General features: G+C 54.1%; 1 protein-coding gene across 1 annotated transcript; it reads right to left on the bottom strand.

Annotated features, from left to right (window-relative positions):
• Nucleotides 1-3955: 3955 nt before the first annotated feature.
• Nucleotides 3956-20077, bottom strand: MTX1 (metaxin 1). The gene is made up of 8 exons (XM_084824189.1): nucleotides 19970-20077; nucleotides 16504-16573; nucleotides 14809-14888; nucleotides 13608-13700; nucleotides 12743-12925; nucleotides 10432-10508; nucleotides 9158-9312; nucleotides 3956-7894 (listed from the first exon to the last, which is right to left on the bottom strand). The coding sequence occupies exons 1-8, from the start codon at nucleotides 20048-20050 to the stop codon at nucleotides 7665-7667; spliced, it is 969 nt and encodes a 322-aa protein (XP_084680315.1). The 5' UTR covers nucleotides 20051-20077; the 3' UTR covers nucleotides 3956-7664.
• Between the last annotated feature and the right edge of the window lie 1321 nt (nucleotides 20078-21398).

Here is a 21398-nt window from a genome sequence, read left to right on the forward strand (position 1 = left end):
TTTACAGGGCGATGTGGATCGGCAGGCTGCAGTGCTCACAGTTGGCCACTGGAGGGCACCCCAGTACAGGGCAATGGAGATCGACAGGCTGCAGTGCCCAGAGTTGGCCACCGGAGGGCACCCCGGTGCAAGCGCTGATGACTTTACGGGGCGATGTGGATCGGCAGGCTGCAGTGCTCACAGTTGGCCACTGGAGGGCACCCCAGTACAGAGCAGTGGAGATCGGCAGGCTGCAGTGCCCAGAGTTGGCCACCGGAGGGCACCCCAGTGCAAGCGCTGATGCCTTTACGGGGCGATGTGGATCGGCAGGCTGCAATGCCCAGAGTTGGCCACCGGAGGGCACCCCAGTGCAAGCGCTGATGCCTTTACGGGGCGATGTGGATCGGCAGGCTGCAGTGCCCAGAGTTGGCCACCGGAGGGCACCCCAGTGCAAGCGCTGATGCCTTTACAGGGCGATGGAGATTGGCAGGTTGAGATGGAGATTGGCAGAGGTGCCACCGGAGGGCACCCCAGTACAGGGCGATGGAGATCGGCAGGCTGCAGTGCCCAGAGTTAGCCACCGGAGGGCACCCCAGTGCAAGCGCTGATGCCTTTACGGGGCGATGTGGATCGGCAGGCTGCAGTGCCCAGAGTTGGCCACCGGAGGGCACCCCAGTGCAAGCGCTGATGCCTTTACAGGGCGATGGAGATTGGCAGGTTGAGATGGAGATTGGCAGAGGTGCCACCGGAGGGCACCCCAGTACAGGGCGATGGAGATCGGCAGGCTGCAGTGCCCAGAGTTGGCCACCGGAGGGCACCCCAGTGCAAGCGCTGATGCCTTTACAGGGCGGTGGAGACCGGCAGGCTGCAGTGCCCAGAGGTGGCCACCGGAGGGCGCCCCGGTGCAGGCGCTGAGGTCTCCATTGCCGTTAAATGCGCGCATCGGCCAGTCTCGCCCCCGGCAGCCCTTCCTGCGGGCTCTGCCGAGGGCGGTACGCGGGGAAAGCGGGGCGCTCCACCTGCCCTCCCAAAAGACCCAATCCCCCCCCGTTATTCCCCCCGTCCCTTTTCGGGTGGGACCGTCTTCTTCCACCGATCACAGGTAAGCTGCTCCGGGAGGCTTCGCGGCTGCAGGGCAGGACAAAAGTCCTCCAAATAAACGCACGCCGCCTCCCCTCCCCTCCCCTCCGCGGCCCGCGGCGCCGCGCGTGCTCGTGGCGGAGCTCGGGACGGGCCCGCGTGCACGCCAGGGCTCGGCCGGCCCTCTCCGACCGGCCGCCCTCCAGAGTTTTGGCCGACCGCCCCCGCATTCCCGACCCGCGGCATGCCGGCTGAGGCGGATGGGGGCCGAAGCGCGACGCACCGGCGGGCGCCGGGGGAGCGCAGCCAGGCCGTGCGCTTCTCGCGCATCGCATCGCAGCCGCCCGGCCGGCGGCCGCGACCCACGGAGCCTTCCCCGGCGAGGGAGGCGGGAGGCCCCCGCAAGGGGCAGAGCGCGGGGCGCCCGCGCCGCGGTCGGGCCGGGGAGCGAGCGGGCCGCTCCGCGCGGGCGCCCCTGGCTGGCGTCGAAGGACCCCGGGGCGGCCTCCCGAGCGGGGCTTCGCCGCCCGCGGGCCGGGCGCCCGAAGGCGCGGCCCCCGAGGCGGCCTTCCGCCGTCGCTGCCCCCGCCCTGCCCGGCGCCGGCTGCGTGGGGCGCGCGGCCGGCCCCGCGGAGCCAGCAGCGGGGCCCGCGTCTTCGGCGGCCCCCGGCCGGAACGACGCGAGAGGCCGCGCGCGGCGGCCGCCCCTGGCGCCGCGAGCCATCCGCGGGCGGCGCTTGCCCGCATCGCGGCTCCCTCGGCGCGCCCTGGAAGGCCGGCGGGCGCGGAGCCGAGGCACGGGAGCGCGGCCCGAGCCCTCCGCGGCAGCCGGCACCGGGAGCTGTGGCAGGGCCCCGCAGACGGTCGCCCGCGCGGCTCCCCGGGGCTGAGGGCATCGCGGTTCGGGGCGCCGAGGGGCGGGGCGCGAGCTTCCCGGCCCGGAGCCGCCAATCCAAGCCCCGCAGAGGCCTCGCAGCCGCTGGCGGCGCAGCCCGGCGGGGGGGCCGTGCGCGCGGCCGCGGAGGCGGCGAGCTCGGGCCCCTCCCCGGCCCGCTTCCCTTCCCGGAGCAGCTGCGCGGGCCTGGCGCCTGCAACAGGCGCTCCGAAGAGGCCCGCGCGCCAGCTGGTGCAGCACAGCGGCGGAGGCGCCTGGCCGCGGCGCCGCGGCGCGAGCTCGAATCCCGCGGGGGTGGCTCGGCTGGCGCGACTGAGAGCGCCGCAGCCCCGGGCGAGCTGCGCGGCGGAGCGCCCGGGGCTGGGGGGGGGGGGCGCCGAGCGCGCAAGGTTTGGCGCCTTCATTTTCTGTATCCAAAGGCGGCTGCGCGCGCGGTTGCTCGCCGGGGGCGGCCCTCGACGCCCCCGGGGGACTCAGGCGGCCGCCCGCTGGCCGGCCTGCGCAGCGCGCCCCTGCCGCGCGGGCCTCCGCCGGCGGGGGCGAGGGGCGCCGGGCCGCGCGGGGCGGGGCGGGGCGCGGAGCCCAGGGGCGCCGGCTGCGGGCGCCCTCGGCCGGCCTCTCCCGGACGCGCGGCGGGGCTCGGGCTCGGGCTGGCGGCTGCGGGCCTCCCGGCCCGCGCCGCGCCCGCTGCGCCGCCCCGGCGCCTGGGAAGAGCTCCGGCGCGCCTGTCCGGCGCCTTCGCGTAACGAAGCGGCGCCCGGGGTCGAGCGCGGCCTCAGGCCCGCGCCAGGCGCCCCTCCCGCGGCGCTAACCCCTGGCGGCACAACCGGCGCCCCCTCCCCCGGCACCACGCCGCCGGCTGAAGAGGTGCTCCGGGGCTTCTGTTGGAGGCTCAGCTTCTAGGCCGCGTTTCCAGGGAGAAGCATAGGCCACGCGGGGGGCCGGGCTGCGAGCAGGGGGCCTTCTTCCCCACGGGCCGCGCACGCAGGGGAGCAAGCCTTGCCAGACGTCGAGTCGAGGCCCCGGCCCAAGGCGCCTCTCCGGGCGAAGAGCGCACGTGCCACGGGGGAGATCTGAAGGCTCAGCCTCGGACTGCATCTCGCGGCTTCTTCCCTCCCTGTGCCGGAGCAGCTGCTGGGAAAAGGGGTTTTCGGAACATATATTGCAGGCAGCAGGCCTTTTGTTTGCTTGTTTTTTACAAGGCAAAACACCAGTCCAAAGGGAATTTGCACTCCAGCTCCAGCACTTGGCCTCTCTCCCTATGTTATACTGGTAGGTGGAGGATGTACCTCACAACTTATATTTCAGGCTCAGTTCCTACCTAAGCTGCCTTTCAAGGGGAAAAAAAAAATACAAACCAAGGACAAGATTTGAACTCTAGATGTTCAACCCAGGCTTCTCTCCTCATTGAGGTGCAGCAGCTCTAAAGCAAGAGTTTTCAGAACTTGTCTTTCAGCCTCCTGTCCCATGCAGCCTTTCAGGTAAAAAACAAACACACAAACATAATCCAAAGAAGACTCCAACTTCTGGCCACTAGCCCCACAACTAATGCCCTTTCCCCTCTGCATTATATCAACGGCTGGAATAACGTTTCAGAAGTTCTATTTCAGGCCTCACAGAGTTAAATAAAAACAGCTTATGCCTGAAACAGGATTCGAACTCCAAACCCCCAGATCTGCAAGTAGACTTTCCTCCTGCACCAGCTGTGGGAAAAAAAAACATTGCCCTAGAACTACCATTTGTCTCCCAAGGAGGAGAGGGGACTTTAGAGCAGGGGTGAGCACAGCAAGTAGATCGCCAGATGTTTTTGACTTCACTTCCCAGAATGCTGGCAAGGGCTTCTGGGAGCTGAAGTCCAAAACATCGGGAGAGCTACCTTCTGCCCACCCCTGCTTTGGAGAATCTAATTGCAAGCAGACTTCAAGGAGGCAGCAGCTCCTAAAACAAAATAAAGCTTCCTCTGGAAGATCTTAACCATTAGAACAAAGATTGTGGCACCTTAAAGAGCAACACGTTTATTCTGGCATAAGCTTTCATGGGCTAGAACCCACTACATCAGATGCGCAAGGACTATCATGGAGAGGTTCAGGTTTATATGCAATAGGGGTGGGGTGGGGGTGGGAGCGGGAGGGGAGAAGAAAAGTGAAGAACAGGGAAGAAAAACAGTGAGGGCAGAGGAAAATTAAATGCAAAACGTGACAATCACATTAACAGTGGTCAGTCACAGTGTAGTTGTTGCTGATAACACAAGCACCTAACACACGTAGTCTGATAAAAAATAAAACCTTTATCCCAATGAGAACATCCTTTATCTCAGTCTTGGCAGGGTGGGAAGAGAATTGGAACGGCTGCCATTTTGACTTTCCCAGAAAGCCTTGTTCTGAAGTGTGTGTGTTTGTAATTTTGGGAAATTAAAAATGGCTGCCGACAGTTTTTTAAAAATGTCCACTTCCTTTGCCACTCACTGGAGGCCGCCATTAGAGTGGACAGCAGTTAAACATCTGCAGAAAAGCATGCGCACACACCTGTTACATAGTGAACCTCATTTTATTTGAGAAGTGCAGTATTAGTTAATGCTCTACAAAAAGGGCATTGATGACATTATAAAGTGGGGGTGGGCAACGTTGGCCTTCCAGATGTTTTGACCGACAAGTCCCATGATTCCTCACCATTGGCCGTGCTGGTTAGGATTGATGAGATTGTAGGCCAAAACATCTGGAGGGCAAAAAGGAGAGAAACGTCTCAGGATGCAAGAATTTTATTTGTGGGAAGCCCAACATGTTTAGGCCTCTTTTCTACTTTTAAGGCCTTCTTGAAGGAGGTATAAAAACACCTGCAGAAATTCTTATAACAAACTATCTCCTGCTGTAAGTTGCCAGTAAATTACAGCAGGAGATATTTTTGTTATTAGAACGTCTGTAGGCATTTTATAACACCTTGAAGAAGGCCTTAAAAGTAAAAAAAATAACTAAAAGAGGCCAAAACGTGTCAGGCTTTCCACAAATACAGTGGAAAATGTCTAGAGCCCGTCTGCACACAGATTGAGCTTTGACATAATCTCTGAAGCTCTTCTTAACGTGCCCCCAGTTGAGATACAGCACAAGGCTACAAGAGCGGGACCTTGTTCACCAGTGGCCCCACGCCTCTAAAGACGCATACCTGGCACCTACTGGCCTGCACCAGGCAAAGACATATTTATTTCCGCATAGACCTTTTATACTCGTACATTATACATTGGTTTTAGTAGGGCTGCTTGGTTTGGTGAAATCGGTCTTCTTTCACCTCCCTGCTCTAATGGATTCTTGCTGCAAAGTTTTGATCTCTAGTATACAAGTGTTTCAATTTTGCAGTTGCCTAATTTGCTTCCTAATTTTTGTTTGTCATTGTGATTTGTCTCCCCGCACTGCGTGTTGAGCAGAGAACTGCTGTAAGTGGGCAACCAATAAACTGAATAAATGGATGAATAACCAGCTCCATATTACAGCTAAATGGAACTGCCATGGTTAGAGGCAGTGTATTTTTTCCTATCAAAAACGGTTGCCTTATGGGCTTTCCAGAAGCATTCATTCGGGGGAGAAGTTTGTCTGGCTAGATCGACTTCAGCCTTTATCCAGGAAGGGCAGATTCTCGAGTTCTTAAGTTAGTCATGACTAACTCTGCCCCGTTGCTCAGGGCGATTAAGTCACTGCTAACCTTAGCTGAAACGGGGCTACAGAATTTAAACATTAGGGCTAAGCAAGGGGTTCTCCTTAGGCCCCCCCATCTGTAATGTTTTTTAACATGGCCTTAACATGGGAGAGACAATACTGGGTCCTTGAGCATGTGCAGAGCGCAAACCTATTACAAAATGATGCCAGCTAACTCCCACTGCCCCAAACTGGGATTAGCAGACTAACGGTTCTAGTTTAGAGAATTACAAGTGTGGCTGGGTGGGATTGTGCAGTTCAGGATTCCTGCAAACCTCATTCTATTATCCCCCCACCCCCAACAGTCAGGCAGCATTCTGCACTGAGAATGATCAACCATCACTGGGCTATTTCTGAGGTCTCCCCCCGCATCCCAATTTTTTGTGGTACTTCCGCAGACCTTGCCTGCTGACCCCTCCCGCTTGTCCATGGGTGGTGCTGTTTTGGCTGTGTAAGCAACAGCACTCACAGCCTGGCCATCAGAAATAGAGGGGACACTGATGGCCCCAGTCTTGAGAGATACCGCTTGGTGCGAGGTCAACCATGTCTACCACCCCTCCCCCCCATACCCACCCAGGCCAACCAGCATGTCAGTAGCTTAACGACTGAGAATCCCAAAGATCCAGTCTCTTTAAAAAAAAACAAAAAACTCTGGATTCCAAAAACTCATGCTGCCCATAGAAGCAGGGGAGAGGCGATGCCAAGCTAAATGGGTCAACCACAACACTGCATACGTTGAAGGCATACAGCTAACAGATGTCCAAGCCAGCAAGGGGCTGAGCGGGGTTGGGCCCGTTCCAGGCCTCGCTGCGGACACAGATGCACGATGCCGCTGTGGAACTTGGCAGGCCCGGAAGGGCCGACGTCACCCTGTCTGGATCGACAGCCAAGGCAGGCCAGAGCTTCTGTCTGGCAAACGCTGCCAGGAACCGACTACGGCCAAAGTGCAACAGCCAAGCTGTTTGTGCAGCGGCGGGCCCAAATGGAGCACACTGGGCAGCATGAATGAGGTCAGGGAATCTGTATGTCTGGCCAGCCACAGTTCTGGGATTTTTAAATTATTATTTTTTCTCCCGGGAGGAGTTACAGAAGGAGAGTGGGAGAGAGATTTATAAAAGAGCAGGTGGTGTGGAGAAGGCAGAGAGCAAGAGAGAGGACCCCCCCCACTGCCATCATACTAGAATTGAGGGAAAGGTCTGCGGGGCTGCAGCCTCAGGACATGGGAGCAGAGGGAAATAAATGCTCATTCAAACAAGGGGGAACGGCCATGCGGAACTCGCCACCAGAAAACAGAATGATGTGCACTGGCATATTTAAAAAGAGGACGAGACCTGTTTATGGAGGATACGTCGTAGGAACATTTACCACTGCCTTTAGGACAGAGATGGGGAACGTTTGGCCCTCCAGATGTGGTTGGACTGCAACTCCCATCATCCTTCACTGTGCTGGCTAGGGCTGATAGGAGATGCAGCCCAACAGCTGCTGGAGGGCCACACATTGCCCACTGCTCCTGCTTCAGGAATTTGCCAGACGCCCTTTTTAAGACTAAGAACTAATGCCCAAGTTTTGCTTTTTTCCTCCTCCCTCCCAGTCCCTTTTCCTTTTGCGTTGTGTCTTTTGGCTTGTAAACCTCAGGGCGGGGACTGTCTTAAGATTAGTCTTTGTGAGCCAAGCTGGGAGCCTTTTTCAGCTGAAGGGCGCAGCAAAAATTATGTAAATAAATAAAGGAACACAGCCATGGGGGCCACGGCATCTTTTCTGCGAAACAGCTAGTTCCACTTCAACCCACAACTTCCAAGGACTGAGGCTAGGGAGGCTGGGTGGACGCAAGCGGACCTGCAAAGGGTGGGTTTTATTGGCCTCGGCTGCTCCCCACCCAGCCCCGAATTCCGGAATGAACAAGAGGGGAGACGGAGGGAGGGGAAGAAGAGTCTGAGGAACAACGGCCGCATCGGGCCTAGTGTAGTAAAAGAACAACAGTCTGTTTGAAGAGCACAGAGTACATCATCCCTCAGCCGGGCGGCTCACTCCTCCTCTTCCTCCTCCTCCTCCTGCTGCAGAGCGATGGCACGAGGCCCCCCGTGACGGGGCACCTGCTTCTGGATGGAGACGATGCCCGTGAAGAGCGCGTAGCCGACCATAGCCACCAGGCCCACCAGAACTGACAGGATTTGGTTGCGGCGCTTGAAGGGCTCATCCTCGGCGTCGTTCCCATCCCCAGCAGCTGCCTTGGGGGCGCTGGGCGGGGGGTCACCTGGGGAAGAAGCAACAAATAAAATATAAACGCGCGGTGAAGAATAACAATTTCGCATAATCGTTTTGGGACCAGCCCTACCGTGAAGGCAGAGTGAGGTGGCCGCCTCAGGCGGTAGGTGCTGAGGGGCGGGGAGTTGGGAGGACTCCGCTGGTTAAGCCATGGGGCCTGCCCCCCACAGCCAGCCCTCTGCCCTCAGGAACAGTGAGGAACGCTGTCCAGGCGGTGGTGGTGAACTACGACTCAGCTGCCAGGCCAGGTGGTTTCTGTTGAATGGTGGGAGAGAATCTCATCCTTCGCCAGGTGGCAAAAGCCCTTGAGCGGCCTGAGCTGACCTTATTGCATTAGCTGAAGAAACAATGTGCTGCCGGGCTGGAGGGGAGCAGCTCGTGTTCCCTCAAAAGTGGTATTCAGAGGGCTGCTGCCTCTGACGCTGGAAGATCCAGCCATCGATGGATCTCAGGGGTGTGGAACCTCTTTCAGCCCAAAGCCAACTCCAATTTCAGAGATGCTCTCGGGGGCTGCGTTCCAGTGGTGGGCGGGGCCAAAGGCAAAAGGGGCGGGGCCAAAACAAATGATATCAGCACATAGTTACTTAAAGCTCTCGTTGCCAGTAACTAGGCCTTAGGAGAGGTGTTTCAACCTCTTGCCATGGGGGAAAAAAAACAGCAGGAAAGGCAGAAAAATCACCAAACAATTGGTGCTTGGGAGAACGGGGTGGGGCTGGAAGGGGGTGTGGCCACCGGAAATTCCCCACTCCTGATCTACACACACACACACATACAGATATATACAAGCACACACAGAGAAAGAGATACACAGACACTCTCCACAGACCTGCCTACGACCCTTCCAGCAGCCAGGGACGGAGATGACCGCTTGGAAATGGCCTGTCTGTGGATACAGCCAATAAGTGGCAGGGGTTTCAAGCCCCAGACCCCACCGCCAACTGCCCCCTTGCTGCTCCGATCTTCAGAGCAACAGCACTGTCTTGTCATCAGCAGCAGCCATTTCAGCAGCTGTACTGAGGGAGATGAGAGGAGGAAGCAGGGCCATTCCGCCAGCCCTGCTGCAAGTCTTCCTTTTGTTGTCCCTCTTCCCTCCCCATCCCTTGCTCCTTGCGCGTCCTGTCTTTTTTTTTTTTAGGCTGTAAGCCTGTGGGCAGGGATGGTCTTGTTTTGCTGATTATACGTAGGCCTCTCCAGGAGCCTCTTTGGTGGAGGAGAGGGATGAAAAATACTTTAAATAAAGAAACCAACAAACCTCCGTCCCAAGGGAAGTAGAGGGTTAAGATGGCTGTGCAGTAATTGCAGAGGTTCGGCAGGGACTTGAGGTGCTGCTGAAATTTCCCGTTGGGCAGCTTGGCCTTCAGGAGCGGAGCCAAGTGGCTGAACACTATGGCGTCCAGGGAAGCAGGCCTAAAAACAGAAAGAAAAGGAAACACGGGCACACTGGGAATTCCAGTGTGAGAGATGTGCTCCTGTTCTCAGCTTTGCAGGCAGGGCCACAGAACACCCCCTAAGAAGGATATTATCCAACTGGGGAGTGCAGCCTTTTGTTTCTCAGCTTCGTGATGTAATTCATGGGGCTTTCGTCTTACAGAAGAGCACAATTCATGGCGACCTATCTTCCTTCGCCTCAGAGACAGCCTGTTTTGGTGCCTGAGGCAAAAATTCCAAACGGCATTAGCCACCGGTGGTAAAAATCGCCAATTGATGGTAAAAATAGAGCAATGACCCAAGAATTGAAAACTCAGCTGTCCTTTTCACAGTATCCCAGGAGCTACGGCCTGAAATGGGCCACCTCACCAAATGACCAGACCTGTTTTGCCTTTTATTATTGAATTATTCTCCCACTACTGAGCCACTGATGTTCCGCCTGCTGAGCCCAAACATCCCCCACTGTGGCCCACTGGGGCGTGGAAGGTGGGGGGCTCTAGCAGTAAATTCCAGCTCTGAATACAGAGGAAGGGGGATGAAGAAATGGTTATAGGCAGGAAGGTAACTGTGCCTCACGCTTGGGAGTGGCCATCTTGCTGTGTGGTTTGGCTTCCTGGGCAGCTGTAATACCCGCAGGGAATTCTTGGAAGCTGCATCTAGGCTGCATTTAACACTGGCGAGAAAGGGGGCCACAGCACCAGAGACACACAAAGGCTATCCAATATCCTCAAGGGAATGCTAGCCCTGAACATGCCACCAGCTTATAAACCGAAACCTCCCTTCACATCAGGTTTCCCCTTTAACCATTTCCACCTTCTCTCATGCTGCTACAGGACTTGAGGTTGCCTCAGCTCTGTTCCCAGCCCTATTTTTCATGCCAGGGTGGAGCCGTGCCAACATGTCAAATAAATACTAGAGAACAGAGTGCCTCTGAGCACAGGCAGAGAGCATTTTCCCTCATAGCTGATTACTTAAGCATAGCTTCCACAACCAGGGATTAAAAGCTTAGGGATTCCAATTCAACAGGAGCAACAGGCAAGCAAACATTTCCCTCCTGACTCCTCGCTGCAGACAAACATCGCCCGGCAAGCTACTTACGAGTCTCCAAAAAAGAACTTCTGCCTGCCAAGGCGCTGGGACAAGAGCGTCAAGCACTCGCGGGCTTCACGGTACAGCTGTGGGACACAGAGAGAGAGAAAGAGAGAGAGAGAAGATGCATTGGCCTGTGACCCATCCCATCAAGCATAGCTCCTCGCCACAGGAAGGGACTGCAGAGATCCCCCCCACCATTTACACGCTCGAGACAACTCTTGGAGGTTCTAAGTCGTTAAGGGAGTGGTGGAATCCACATTGGTCCATCTGCCTGCGGCCTGCTACCCCTAGGCAAACACTCTATAAAGTAGGATTCTGCCACCATTGTCTGCACCAGGTGTGCATAGCCTCGGGCCTAAATCCGGCCTGCCTGGGGGCCAGATTCAGCACACCCGGGTTCTCCAGAGGGCCACGCTCCCTTCTTCTGGCCCCACCCTTTTCCCCCTGGCCATTTGGTGATTCCCTGGCATCTGTGCCAGTTTTTCCCCATTCTAAAAGGTTGAAATGCCTCGCCTAAGGCTCAGTTTTTAGCAGGAAGAGCTTTAAGCGAAAAGATGCTCATATTTTTGACCCCGTCCACTCCTGGCCCCAGAGAGCTCCTCCAAAATGGAGAATGTGGCCAGAACACCGGCATGTTTTAGCTCTTGCTGCTAGTCCCTAAGGGTTTGGAGAGGCATTTCAACCTTTTGAAAAGGGGGGAAAACATGTGTGCAAAAGCTGGAAAAATACCAAACGACTGGCTGTCTGGGGGTGGCAGGGAGCAGAAACCAACTGGTGACGTGGGGGAGGTGGGATTCTGGGGAACCCCAGGGGCTGGATCTGGATTCCAGGCAGGCTGGACTTGCCCCTGGGCTCAACACCCCTGCCATCGGATGTTCCTCCGAATGCTTCTCTGCAACTCCCAGCTGTTGGTTCCTCTAGTCCTACCCTCTGGCGTGACAGAGAACAACAGCACCGCCCTTGGGGACCCAGAGCTTGCCAGGCGGTGGTGCTCCAGCCACTGGGCTGTCCCTCAGCCCAGCCCTGTGAAGAGAAGCACCAAGCGTGGGGCTTGCAATGGCCACCTTCATGACTTCTTCACAAGATGGCTTTAAAAGCAATCTGTGTGGATGGCTTTAAAAGGGGGTTAGAAAAATTCATGGAGGATCAGGCTGTCAATGGCTACTAGTCCTCATGGCTCTATGCTCCCTCCAGAACCAGAGAGGCTATATACCCTAGTTGCTGCAGAAGGAGGGTGCTGTTGCACTCCTGCCCTGCTTGCAGGTTTCCCATGGGCAGCTAGTTGGCCACTGTGTGAACAGAATGCTGGACTACATGGACCTTGGTCTACTCTTCTTATGTTCTTATTATCCCTAATGCCTCTGGGCCCCAATGCAGTCTACGTCAGAGGCAAAGCCCAGAGGCACTGGGGAAAAATCCAACGGCCACTGGGAGGGAGCCCCCCTGCCTCTGATTAAGAACATCAGGGGGGAGACCAAGCTGACCCCATCCATCAGCCAGACAAGGGAGTTTGTTTGGCCCTCCCCTGCAAGAAAGAACACCTATACTAACATTGAAACTAAGAACTGGGGCCTGAGTTTTGCTGCTGCTTCTTTCTCCTTTTCTGCTTCTCCCTCCCAATCCATTTTCCTTTTGTGTCATGTCTTTTAGATCGTAAGCCCGAAGCCAGGGGCTGTCTGCTTATTCATCTTTCTGGGAGCCATTTCTGGCTGAAAATGCAGTAAACAGATGAATAAAAATAAACAACAAAAATGATGGTGGCAGCAGCGGTTGCCTACCCCAGTGCTTTTCTTCGCAGCCCAGAGCTGTACATTTTTTAAACAGGAGGACTGGGAAAAGGGGAGGCTCCACTAGGCCAGCCTTAGGCCCCCCTAGCCTCTCAGGCCTGTGACCCATCCCATCAAGCATAGCTCCATGCCACAGGAAGGGACTGCAGAGATCCCCCCCACTGATAGTTTACCATTTACACGCTTGAGACAACTCTTGGAGGTTCTAAGTCGTTAAGGGAGTGGTGGAATCCACATTGGTCCATCTGCCTGCGGCCTGCTACCCCTAGGCAAACACTCTATAAAGTAGGAATCTGCCACCATTGTCTGCACCAGGTGTGCACAGCCTCAGGCCTAAATCCGGCCTGCCTGGGGGCCAGATTCAGCACACCCGGGTTCTCCAGAGGGCCACACACCCTTCTTCTGGAAGAAGGCCTGGGCTCTCAGGTCTAGCTTCTGGGCTCTGAGGCCTAGCCTCTCAGGCCTGGGCTCTCAGGCTTAGCTTCTGGGCTCTGAGGCCTAGCCTCTCAGGCCTGGGCTCTCCTACTCACCTCCTTCTCCAGCTCCTCCTCATTTTCCAGGCAGTTTTCCCCACAGACCATCTGCAGCCTCTCCAGCTGGCGCTTCTGCATGCGGCCCGGCAGGAAGAAGTTCAGCGGGAAGGGGATGGCCTCAGCATACCACTTCCGCGTGTGCTCCACATAATTCTTGGCGTCCACCCAGAACGTGTGAATCTGTTGGCAGGAGAAGCCAGGCACAATCAGCTCCCCACCAGCCCAATTCTTGCTATCTTCACCCAGGGCATACGCCATACCTGTACCCCAAATGCAGCATCAGGCACCACGGATCAGATTTGTTTATTTGTATATAGTCACCAGACCACCACAAAACAAACATTTAACAAAAGGGCTTAAGTATCAATACAAGGATAACATGTTTACATAAAGCTAAACCCAGATCATATAGAGTAAACTTAAAAATTCTGGAGCTCTAGTTAAAATTATAGGGGGCAGCCTTATACCAAGTCAGACCACTGGCTTATGTGGTACAGTATTGCCTACTCGAACTGGTAGAGGCTGTCTAGGGTCTCATTCGAAAAAGCCTTTCCTTGTACTGCCTCCACAGATCCCTTAAACCTGGACACCAAGGACTGAACCTGGGACCTTCTGAGTGCAAAGCAGATGCTCTGCCACTGAGCTACAGCAAGGAGATGATCCCACTTGCTTCACTCCTGCTTATGCAACTCCACTCCCCATGGTCCTTGCCCTTACCCAAACGCAATCGCAGATACAGCGTGCTGACTACTGTGGCCCCACAAGCCCAGAGGAAAGGAGAGTCAGGCACTCTGATCAGCGCAGCCTCCCCACCCCGTCGCAGGCCCTCCCCTGCTGCTCCAACCTGGGTGCTGTTACTCACCAGCACAGGCAGCAGCTTTTCCTGCAGCAAGGACGCGAAGGCCAGCGTGTCGGCCCCCTGCCGAGCAGAGAGGTCGTAGTCGGCATTGAATTTCTACAGAGAAGCAGGGACAGGTCAGGGCCGCACTGAAGATCACCCACTCATCCAAGACCCACAGAAGAGATGAGACAATACTGTGGTCTGGTGGTACCACTTTGGACTGGCGGCCCTGTGTCTGGACTGTACCACTTCCAAGTTCCAACTGTTGGCCCTGTGTCTAGATTATACCACTTTGGACTGGTGGCCCTGTGTCTGGATTATATCACTTTGGACTGGTGGCACTGCATCTGGACTATACCACTTCTAGCCACAGGCAAAAGAGTCCAGTGGACACAAACAGCGGATCACACAGTCCAGTTGTCCCTGGAATGTATCACTCCAGACTGGTAGGGGGGTGAATTGCATAATTTATTACTCCCCATATATTTAAAACACGCGCACACACATCCCTGCTTGCCTATAGAAAACTAGCATTTAAAAGAAGGGGTTCTACCCAAGCTTTCTCCTTGACATGCCAGTTTTCCATGTGCAGGGAGATTTGTTTGCTTGTTTTCTGTGCAGGGAGTGTTTCACTGTGCCCAAACCTGCAGCAGGAAACAGCACAGTCCAAGGATATTTCACCATACAATCCCCTGCTTGGCGTAGGCATAGGCTCAAGGATCATGGCATGAACAGCAAATTAGAAATGGTAGGGAGGAAGTAAGAAAAGTGGGTGGCAGACAGAAAGAGAGAGTGGCAGAGTGAGAGAGTGGGAGGGGGGAGGGGGTGGCACAGAGAGAAAAAAGCGGGTGTCAGAGAGAGAGAGAGAGAGAGAGAGAGAAGGTATGGCAGAGAGAGAGAGAGAGAGTGAAAAGGGATGGCAAAGAGTGAGGGGGGTGGCACAAAGAGAGAGAGAAAGGGTGGCCTCACCCACTTCTGGCTTTGGTCCCACCCACTGATACTATGTGGGCCCTGAGAGACCATCCCTGAAGGAATGCAGCCTTCAATAGAAAATAGGTTCCCCAGCCCTGTGCTAGAGGTTGGGGTCAGTCATGATTTGAGAATCATGTCTGATCTAAACTGTGTGTGCGTGTATGGGGGTGACCCTGGGGAGACCCACCACCTTTGTCCCTCTAGGACTGCCCCAGAGATAAGAAGGAGGTCACGGGATGCTAGTGATCACCTGTTTCCTGAGGTGTGTGATGATTTGCTGAGTATCTGAGATGGTGCCCTCCTCCTTTGACTTCAGTGCTGGGAGGGTTCCTGCAAGCAGACAAAAAATGAAGTGACCGGCTGATTTTCACACACGGTCCACAGAGCTGGTTTTACCCCCAAAGCCCTGCCACCTGTGGCATTTCAAAACTGTGGGGCATGCTCCCCTGTCGGCAAAGATGCCAGACAAAACAGGATGCTGAGGCGGTGGAGTCCTTCTCCCACCAGCAGAGACCTGGCCCCGTCAAATCCTTACTCCCCCATGCCGCAGAAGGCTGCATTGCAGGCCTTGGTTTAACCGCACAGGAGCAAGGCTAGTAAAAATGTTGGCAAACGTAGCTAGAGGAAGGTCCCCTTTCAGCCTTCGCTGGGATCTGGAACTAACAGAAGAAGGGTCTTGTGCGAAGCTGTCAGCAAGGCCAAATTTTCCAAACCTGTTCCCTCCCGTCATGGAACATAAACCCTGCTGGATCAGGCCAAATGTCTATTTAATTCAATCTGGCGCCCTCCCGATGGATTGGGCTACAACTCCCATCATCCCCACCCATGCTGGCTGGGGGTAGCGTGAGCTGTAGCCCAACCCATCGGGATGGCGCCCAGCTGGACTACACCTCATTCATTCATTCATTCCATTTCTATAGCACTCCATAGCCGAAGCTTTCTGGGCGGCTTACAGAAGTTAAAACATTAAAGTACACCATACAAAGTTAAAAAGCCATTTACAGAAAACCACACAGACCATACACACAAACAACATCTAACTAAAAACAACTTTGAAACTTTGAGTTAAGAAATACTTTTTTGTCCCAGTTCCACCACCGATCAGGTCCACTGGGCAACTTCTGGCATTAGGGCAAACGGAGGAACCCCCAAAAGAGTTCCCTCCACCCATTTTCTCCACACCACACCCGGCCCAGTTGAGGCGGCAGAGCATTAGCAGAGAAAATGCCAGGGCAACGCAGCCGAGGCACACAGAATGCTCCAAATTGCCCCCCCTGCAGCATTGTCCGGAACTTTCCATCCCGCCAGACTTTGCGTAGGCAGGAAGGGGACGGCAGGAAAAGTTCTAGCCTCTTTATCTCAATTGCCTATTTCTTCCTAAAATGTATCTCTCGCCTTTCAATGACCAATTACCATTCCTGAGGGCTGGCCAGTGGCCAAACACCACTGCTGGTTGCCACATCAGGAGGGATTCGGGATGGGCAAACCAGCCACTGACCAGCACTTAATCTGGCTAACCAAGGCTCAGATCCGGAACCTGCATTCACCATCTGTCCTTGGCCCTGGTCAGCATAGGAAGTAATAATAAAAAGTGCCTCTGTCCATGAGAGAGTATATTTCCTTCCCCAGCCCCACCCATGCACCTGGGATCCAGAGGGCAAAGCTTCCAGGTGAGGTGATACATCATCTAAGCCTACAGGTCATCGTTCGACCTGCTCCCATGTTTTCCAGGTTCTGCCATCCATCTTGAGAACTAGAAACATGAGACACGCTCCCTTTTAAAAATGCAAACACTGAGATTTCTTGGCTTTTCTACAGGCAGGTCCACCAGCTTTTGTGCCCCATAATAAGAGGATGGTGATCGGGCATCGCTGAAATTTGTCATCAATTCTCTTCCTCCATATGTTCCCCAACCGCACCATTCTCCTTCCCACCAGAATGTTACCTGAGGGGCTTCGCCAAGGATTTGTGATTTTGTGAACCTTGAGAGGTGCTCCTGTGAACCGGGCATAAGTCTGAAAAGGGGGGGGGGGAAACAAACAAATGAATACACTCCCCAAACTCAGCTTTTTATTATCAGCTGTTTATAAAACTGTTTATTCCCCCAACAAGCTCAGGGTGGCTTTAAAAGATTCCACCCTGCTTTTATCCTAACAACAACCCTGTGAGGTAGGTTAGCCTAGGAAGGAGTGAATGCCCAAGGTCACACAGCGAGCTCCATGGCTGAGCATGGATTTGAATCCAACTCTTCCCAGTCCTGGTCCAACATACTCACCAATAAATATGAATGACTAGCATTGGCATATTGCAGACAGGCAGGCAGTAAACTTTACTGAGGACTAGTAACTTGCAAACATGAATGAGATTATTTATTTGTACTTTTATCCTGTCCTTCCTCCCAGGGTCTTAGGGGGGCATACATGGCTCCGCCCACCTCCCCTTTTTCCTCATAACAACCTTGTAAGGTAGGTTAAGCTGAGTGACTCACCCATGATCACCCAGTGAGCTTCACGACTTCAGCTGGGACTTGAACCTGGGTAACCCCAGTCCTAAACCATCTTTTCCCAACCTGGTGCTTTCCAGATGTTTTGAGCAAAACTCCCAGCAATGCTGACTATTGGCCACGTTGACTGGGGCTGATGGGACTTGAAGTCCAAAACAACTGGAGGGCTTTTTTCCATGTTGGGAAAAGCTGCTAAAACTGCTACCACCATATTAGCTCTCACTGGTGTGTGTGCTGGTGTGCCTGTTGTGGGTTCTTTGGCCGGGGGGGGGGGGGGAATAACACTTTACAGTTAACCCTTACAAACAGAGTGGCAATACTGAAATGATTAGACCAACTTTCCTGAACCTTGTGTCTTCCAGATGTGTGGGCCTACAACTCCCATCACTCCCAGGCAGCATGGAGCTTGGCTGTGCTGGCTGTGGGTGATGGGAGTTGTAGCACAACACATTGTTGTACTAAACAACAATGCCCTAAACAACTTGGGACCCGAAGGGAGCACCTCCTTCTTTACCAACCTACTCGATCACGGAGGTCATCAGAGGGCCTGTCCCTGGTGGTTCCACATGGACCCATGGCCCGGCTGCAGCCCACCAGGAAAAGAGCCTTCAGCGTGGTGGCCCCCTTCCTGTGGAATTCCCTGCCTCTGGAGGTCAGGCAGGCGCCAACGTTGTGTTGCTTTCAGCGCCTCCTGAAGACATTATCATTTTGAGAGGCCTTCCTTAAGTGACCAGCTGCAGTTTATGAAATTCAGAATGTGTTTCGTTGAAAATGTTTTAATTGGTTTAATATGGTGCTTTATTGTTTTATGCTTGTTGTTCACTGCCCCAAAATCTTCTGCTGTGGAGTGGTATATAAATATAGTACATAACCCATTGGGAAGGCGTCCAGCTGGGAGAACTCTGAAATGGACTAAGGATGCAATGTTACACATGTTTAGACAGAAAAAAGTCCTGCAACTCCCAGCATTCCCCAGCCAGCATGGGAGCTGTAGGACTTTTTCCTGTCTAAACTTGCATAGGATTGTGCCCTATACTCCTTATCTCAGTGAAGTCAGGCAGCAGCTTCTTTTTTAACGTTTTAAATACAACTGCTTTTATTATTTTTTTATCATAACATTAACATTCCACCATTTCTTCCTCTTGCAAGTAACCAAGGTGGCTTACACAGTCGGTCCTCCTCCTCTCCATTTTACCCTCGCAACAACCCTGCGAGGTAGGTTAGGCTGAGAAACAGTGACTGGCCCAAGTCACCCAGTGAGCTTTATGGCCGAGTGGGGACAAGAACCCAGATCTCCCGAATCCCAGTCCAATACTCGGACCATGGCACTACACTTGGGGTGGGGGGGGGGGAGAGAAAACCCCAAGCCCCCAAACCACCACAAAAAAATTAAAACCTGAGAACTGTAAGATAAAACAGAAAGTGACCGAAACACCAGTAAAAAACCAGCCTGGCAAACAGATGATTAAGAGACTATACTTGGAGGACTGTAGATCAAGGAAACACCAAGTTGGGAAGGCATTTGAGCATTTTAAGACAGAAGATGCACGGGAAAGATTCTCTGCGACACATTTGGAGAAAGTTAAGCGGCCTCTGAGAAAAGAAACTCCTTCCCAAAACATGCTGGGCATAATAAAAGCTTTTTCAGGCACCTGAGAATATTTTCTCTGCTGTTTTGTGTCACGTAGATCAGCCTTCCCCAACCTCTTGCCCTCCAGATGTGTTGGACTTATATTCCTGCATTGAGCAGGGGTTGGACTCGACGGTCTTATACGCCTCTTCCAACCCTACTATTCTATGATTCCCATGCTGGCTGGGAATTATGGGAGTTGTATTCCAACACATCTGGAGGGCACGAGGTTGGAGAAGGATAACGTCGAAGATGGAGCCAAATTTGTTCTGTGTCACTCCAGAGTGTAGGACCCAAACCAATGGGACCAAATTACAAGAGAGGAGATTTTGACTGAACAGGAGGAAGAACTTCCCAAGGGTAGGAGTGCTGTTCGATGGCAGAGCAAACACTTCCTTGGGAGGTGGTGGCCTCCCCTTTGTTAAGAAGAATCGTTTAAGCAAAGGCTGGAAGGCCACCTTGCAGGGATGCAGTAGCAATGGATTTCCTGCATCAGCAGTGGGTTGGCCTAGATGACCTCTGGGATCCCTTCCAGATCTCTGATTCAACGGCCATCCCCAAAGCATCAAAAACATAAAAGCCTCACCCTTCACAACCAGCGTCCGAATGAAGGCTCAAAATACAGCGCTGACACCGGTTAGAATCCCAAAGTTTTTGAAAAAGGACAATCTTTTTCCATACGGTGGGGCGGTGATTCGAGAAGGGAGCAAGACGCAAAGGCAAACCATCCCGCCAAACCTGGCGCCCGCCGGATGTGCTGGACTACAACTCCCATCACTCTTGGCCATGCTGACTGGGAATGATGGGAGCTGGAATCCAAGGCACCCAGAAAAGGGCACCAGGTTGAGGCAGAACGTCCACTTCTCAAGAAACAAAACTCTGCTGGGATTAAGGGGAGAGTTGTCAACTTTCTTTTCTTTTAAAACTATGCTTCCTATGCTCCCCAGCCCCATTCCGCCAAGCCAAAAGGCAGGAATTAAATAACTGACCGTCTCTGGACTTTTCCATCCACCTCTTAACATGAAGCGAGGAGGGCTTCAAAACCCTGCTGCGTAAAAGGTACAGGAGCAGGGCCGGAGGACGACGTTGGCAACCCTTTAATCCATGCAGTCAGACTGAGACCCCCCTGGAAATTGTGCGCGTGTGCCCCCCCAAACTTTGGTTTGCTTGTGTTCCGCAAAGCCACGCGCCTGCCAGTGCCGGCGAAGGGGTGGCCTGCAAAGGGGAGAGATTTGGGGGAGGTCGCCCTGCAAAAGGCGCCCCCGCGAAGCCACTCACCAAGACGGCCAGGCAGTCGGGATCCACCGAGGGCAACCCCCAGCCCCCGGCCCAGGAGTACAGCTCCATGGGCGCCGCCATCTTTCAGCCCTTCCGACCCGGAACAACACACAGCACCGAAAGGAGAACGCAAAGAAAAGGAAAACAGGAAAAGAGTCACTCCGGTTTCGCCCGATCTCAAACGCGCGTTCGCACGCACGGATGCCAATCTCCCCCAGCAGCACCCCCCTTTAAAAACATCTCTCTCTCTCTCTCTCTGGTCTTTTACTCCCAGGTAAAAAATAAAAATTGTGGTTTTCGTGTGTGAAGCACGGAGCCGATCGAGGCGCATTTACTCCGGAGTAAGTCGCGCCGAGTTCAAGGCGGATCGGACGCGTCGCAAATGCAGGGCCGCTACTTGGAAGTAAGCCCTTTTGGGGTCAGCGGGGGCTTGCGCCCAGGTAAGTGCGTGGGTAGAAGGACAACTGAATGGGGGGCCCGCTTGCAAGTAGGGGATCCCACCCACGTTTTCGCGGAAGCAATTGTTATTTTTACATTTTTAAATAGTTTTCGTTTGCTTCCCTTTAGTAGGGGTTTCCAGGGTGGTTCATATTAAAGATAATAGCGCGACCCCATATATAGTTACTTACAAGTAAGCCCCATTGAGTTCAGTGGGCCTTACTGCCAGGAAACCAGAAATAGGATTGCAGCCTAAAGGTCTAATCCTGTGCATGTTTAGACAGAAGTCCTACAACTCCCAGCATGCCCCAGTCAACAGCTGGCTAGGGCATACTGGGAGTTGTAGGACTTCTGTCTAAACATGCATAGGATTGTGCCTTAAATACATGTAGCCTTTCCCAACCTCCAGCTGGTTTGGGCTACAATGCCCAGCATTGACCACTGGCTAGGCTGGGCTGATGGGTGTTGAAGTCCAAAACATCTGGAGAGCAACAGGATTGGGGTAGACTGCCAATAAATGCCTGGGAGTAAGAGTCCCACGGAATTCCGCAGGGCATACTTTGGAGCAGACATGGCTAGGGGCATGCCGCAAATCCCCCTGTATTCAGTGCAGCCTCCTCTTCTGTAACTCTGTTGCAGCCTTCCTAAGCCTGGTGCCCTCCAGATGTGTTGGGACTACAACTCCCAGCATCCCCCAGCCAGGCTGGGAGTTGTAGCCCAACACATCTGGAGGGGCACCCAGCTGGGGAGGGCTGGTGTATTGGTAGGTTTGCAGATCCCAGCATTACGCATGGGTGCTTAGATGTAAGTGCTGCAGAGTGCAATGGGACTTTCGGCCCCAATCCTATCCTTATTTGCAACGCCCTACCTCGTTCACAGCATTTGACGGGAGCCACTGGTCTTCATCTTGTAACCCCGGTGTGGCTTCCCCACTGGTTCTTCTGTCTTTTTTCTTACCAGAAACAAATCCATAGAGGAGGAAAAGACTCAA

The sequence above is a fragment of the Heloderma suspectum genome, chromosome 17 (assembly GCF_057233095.1).
Source record: "Heloderma suspectum isolate Gila_16-S chromosome 17, 16-S_ref, whole genome shotgun sequence".
Classification (NCBI taxonomy): Eukaryota; Metazoa; Chordata; class Lepidosauria; order Squamata; family Helodermatidae; genus Heloderma; species Heloderma suspectum.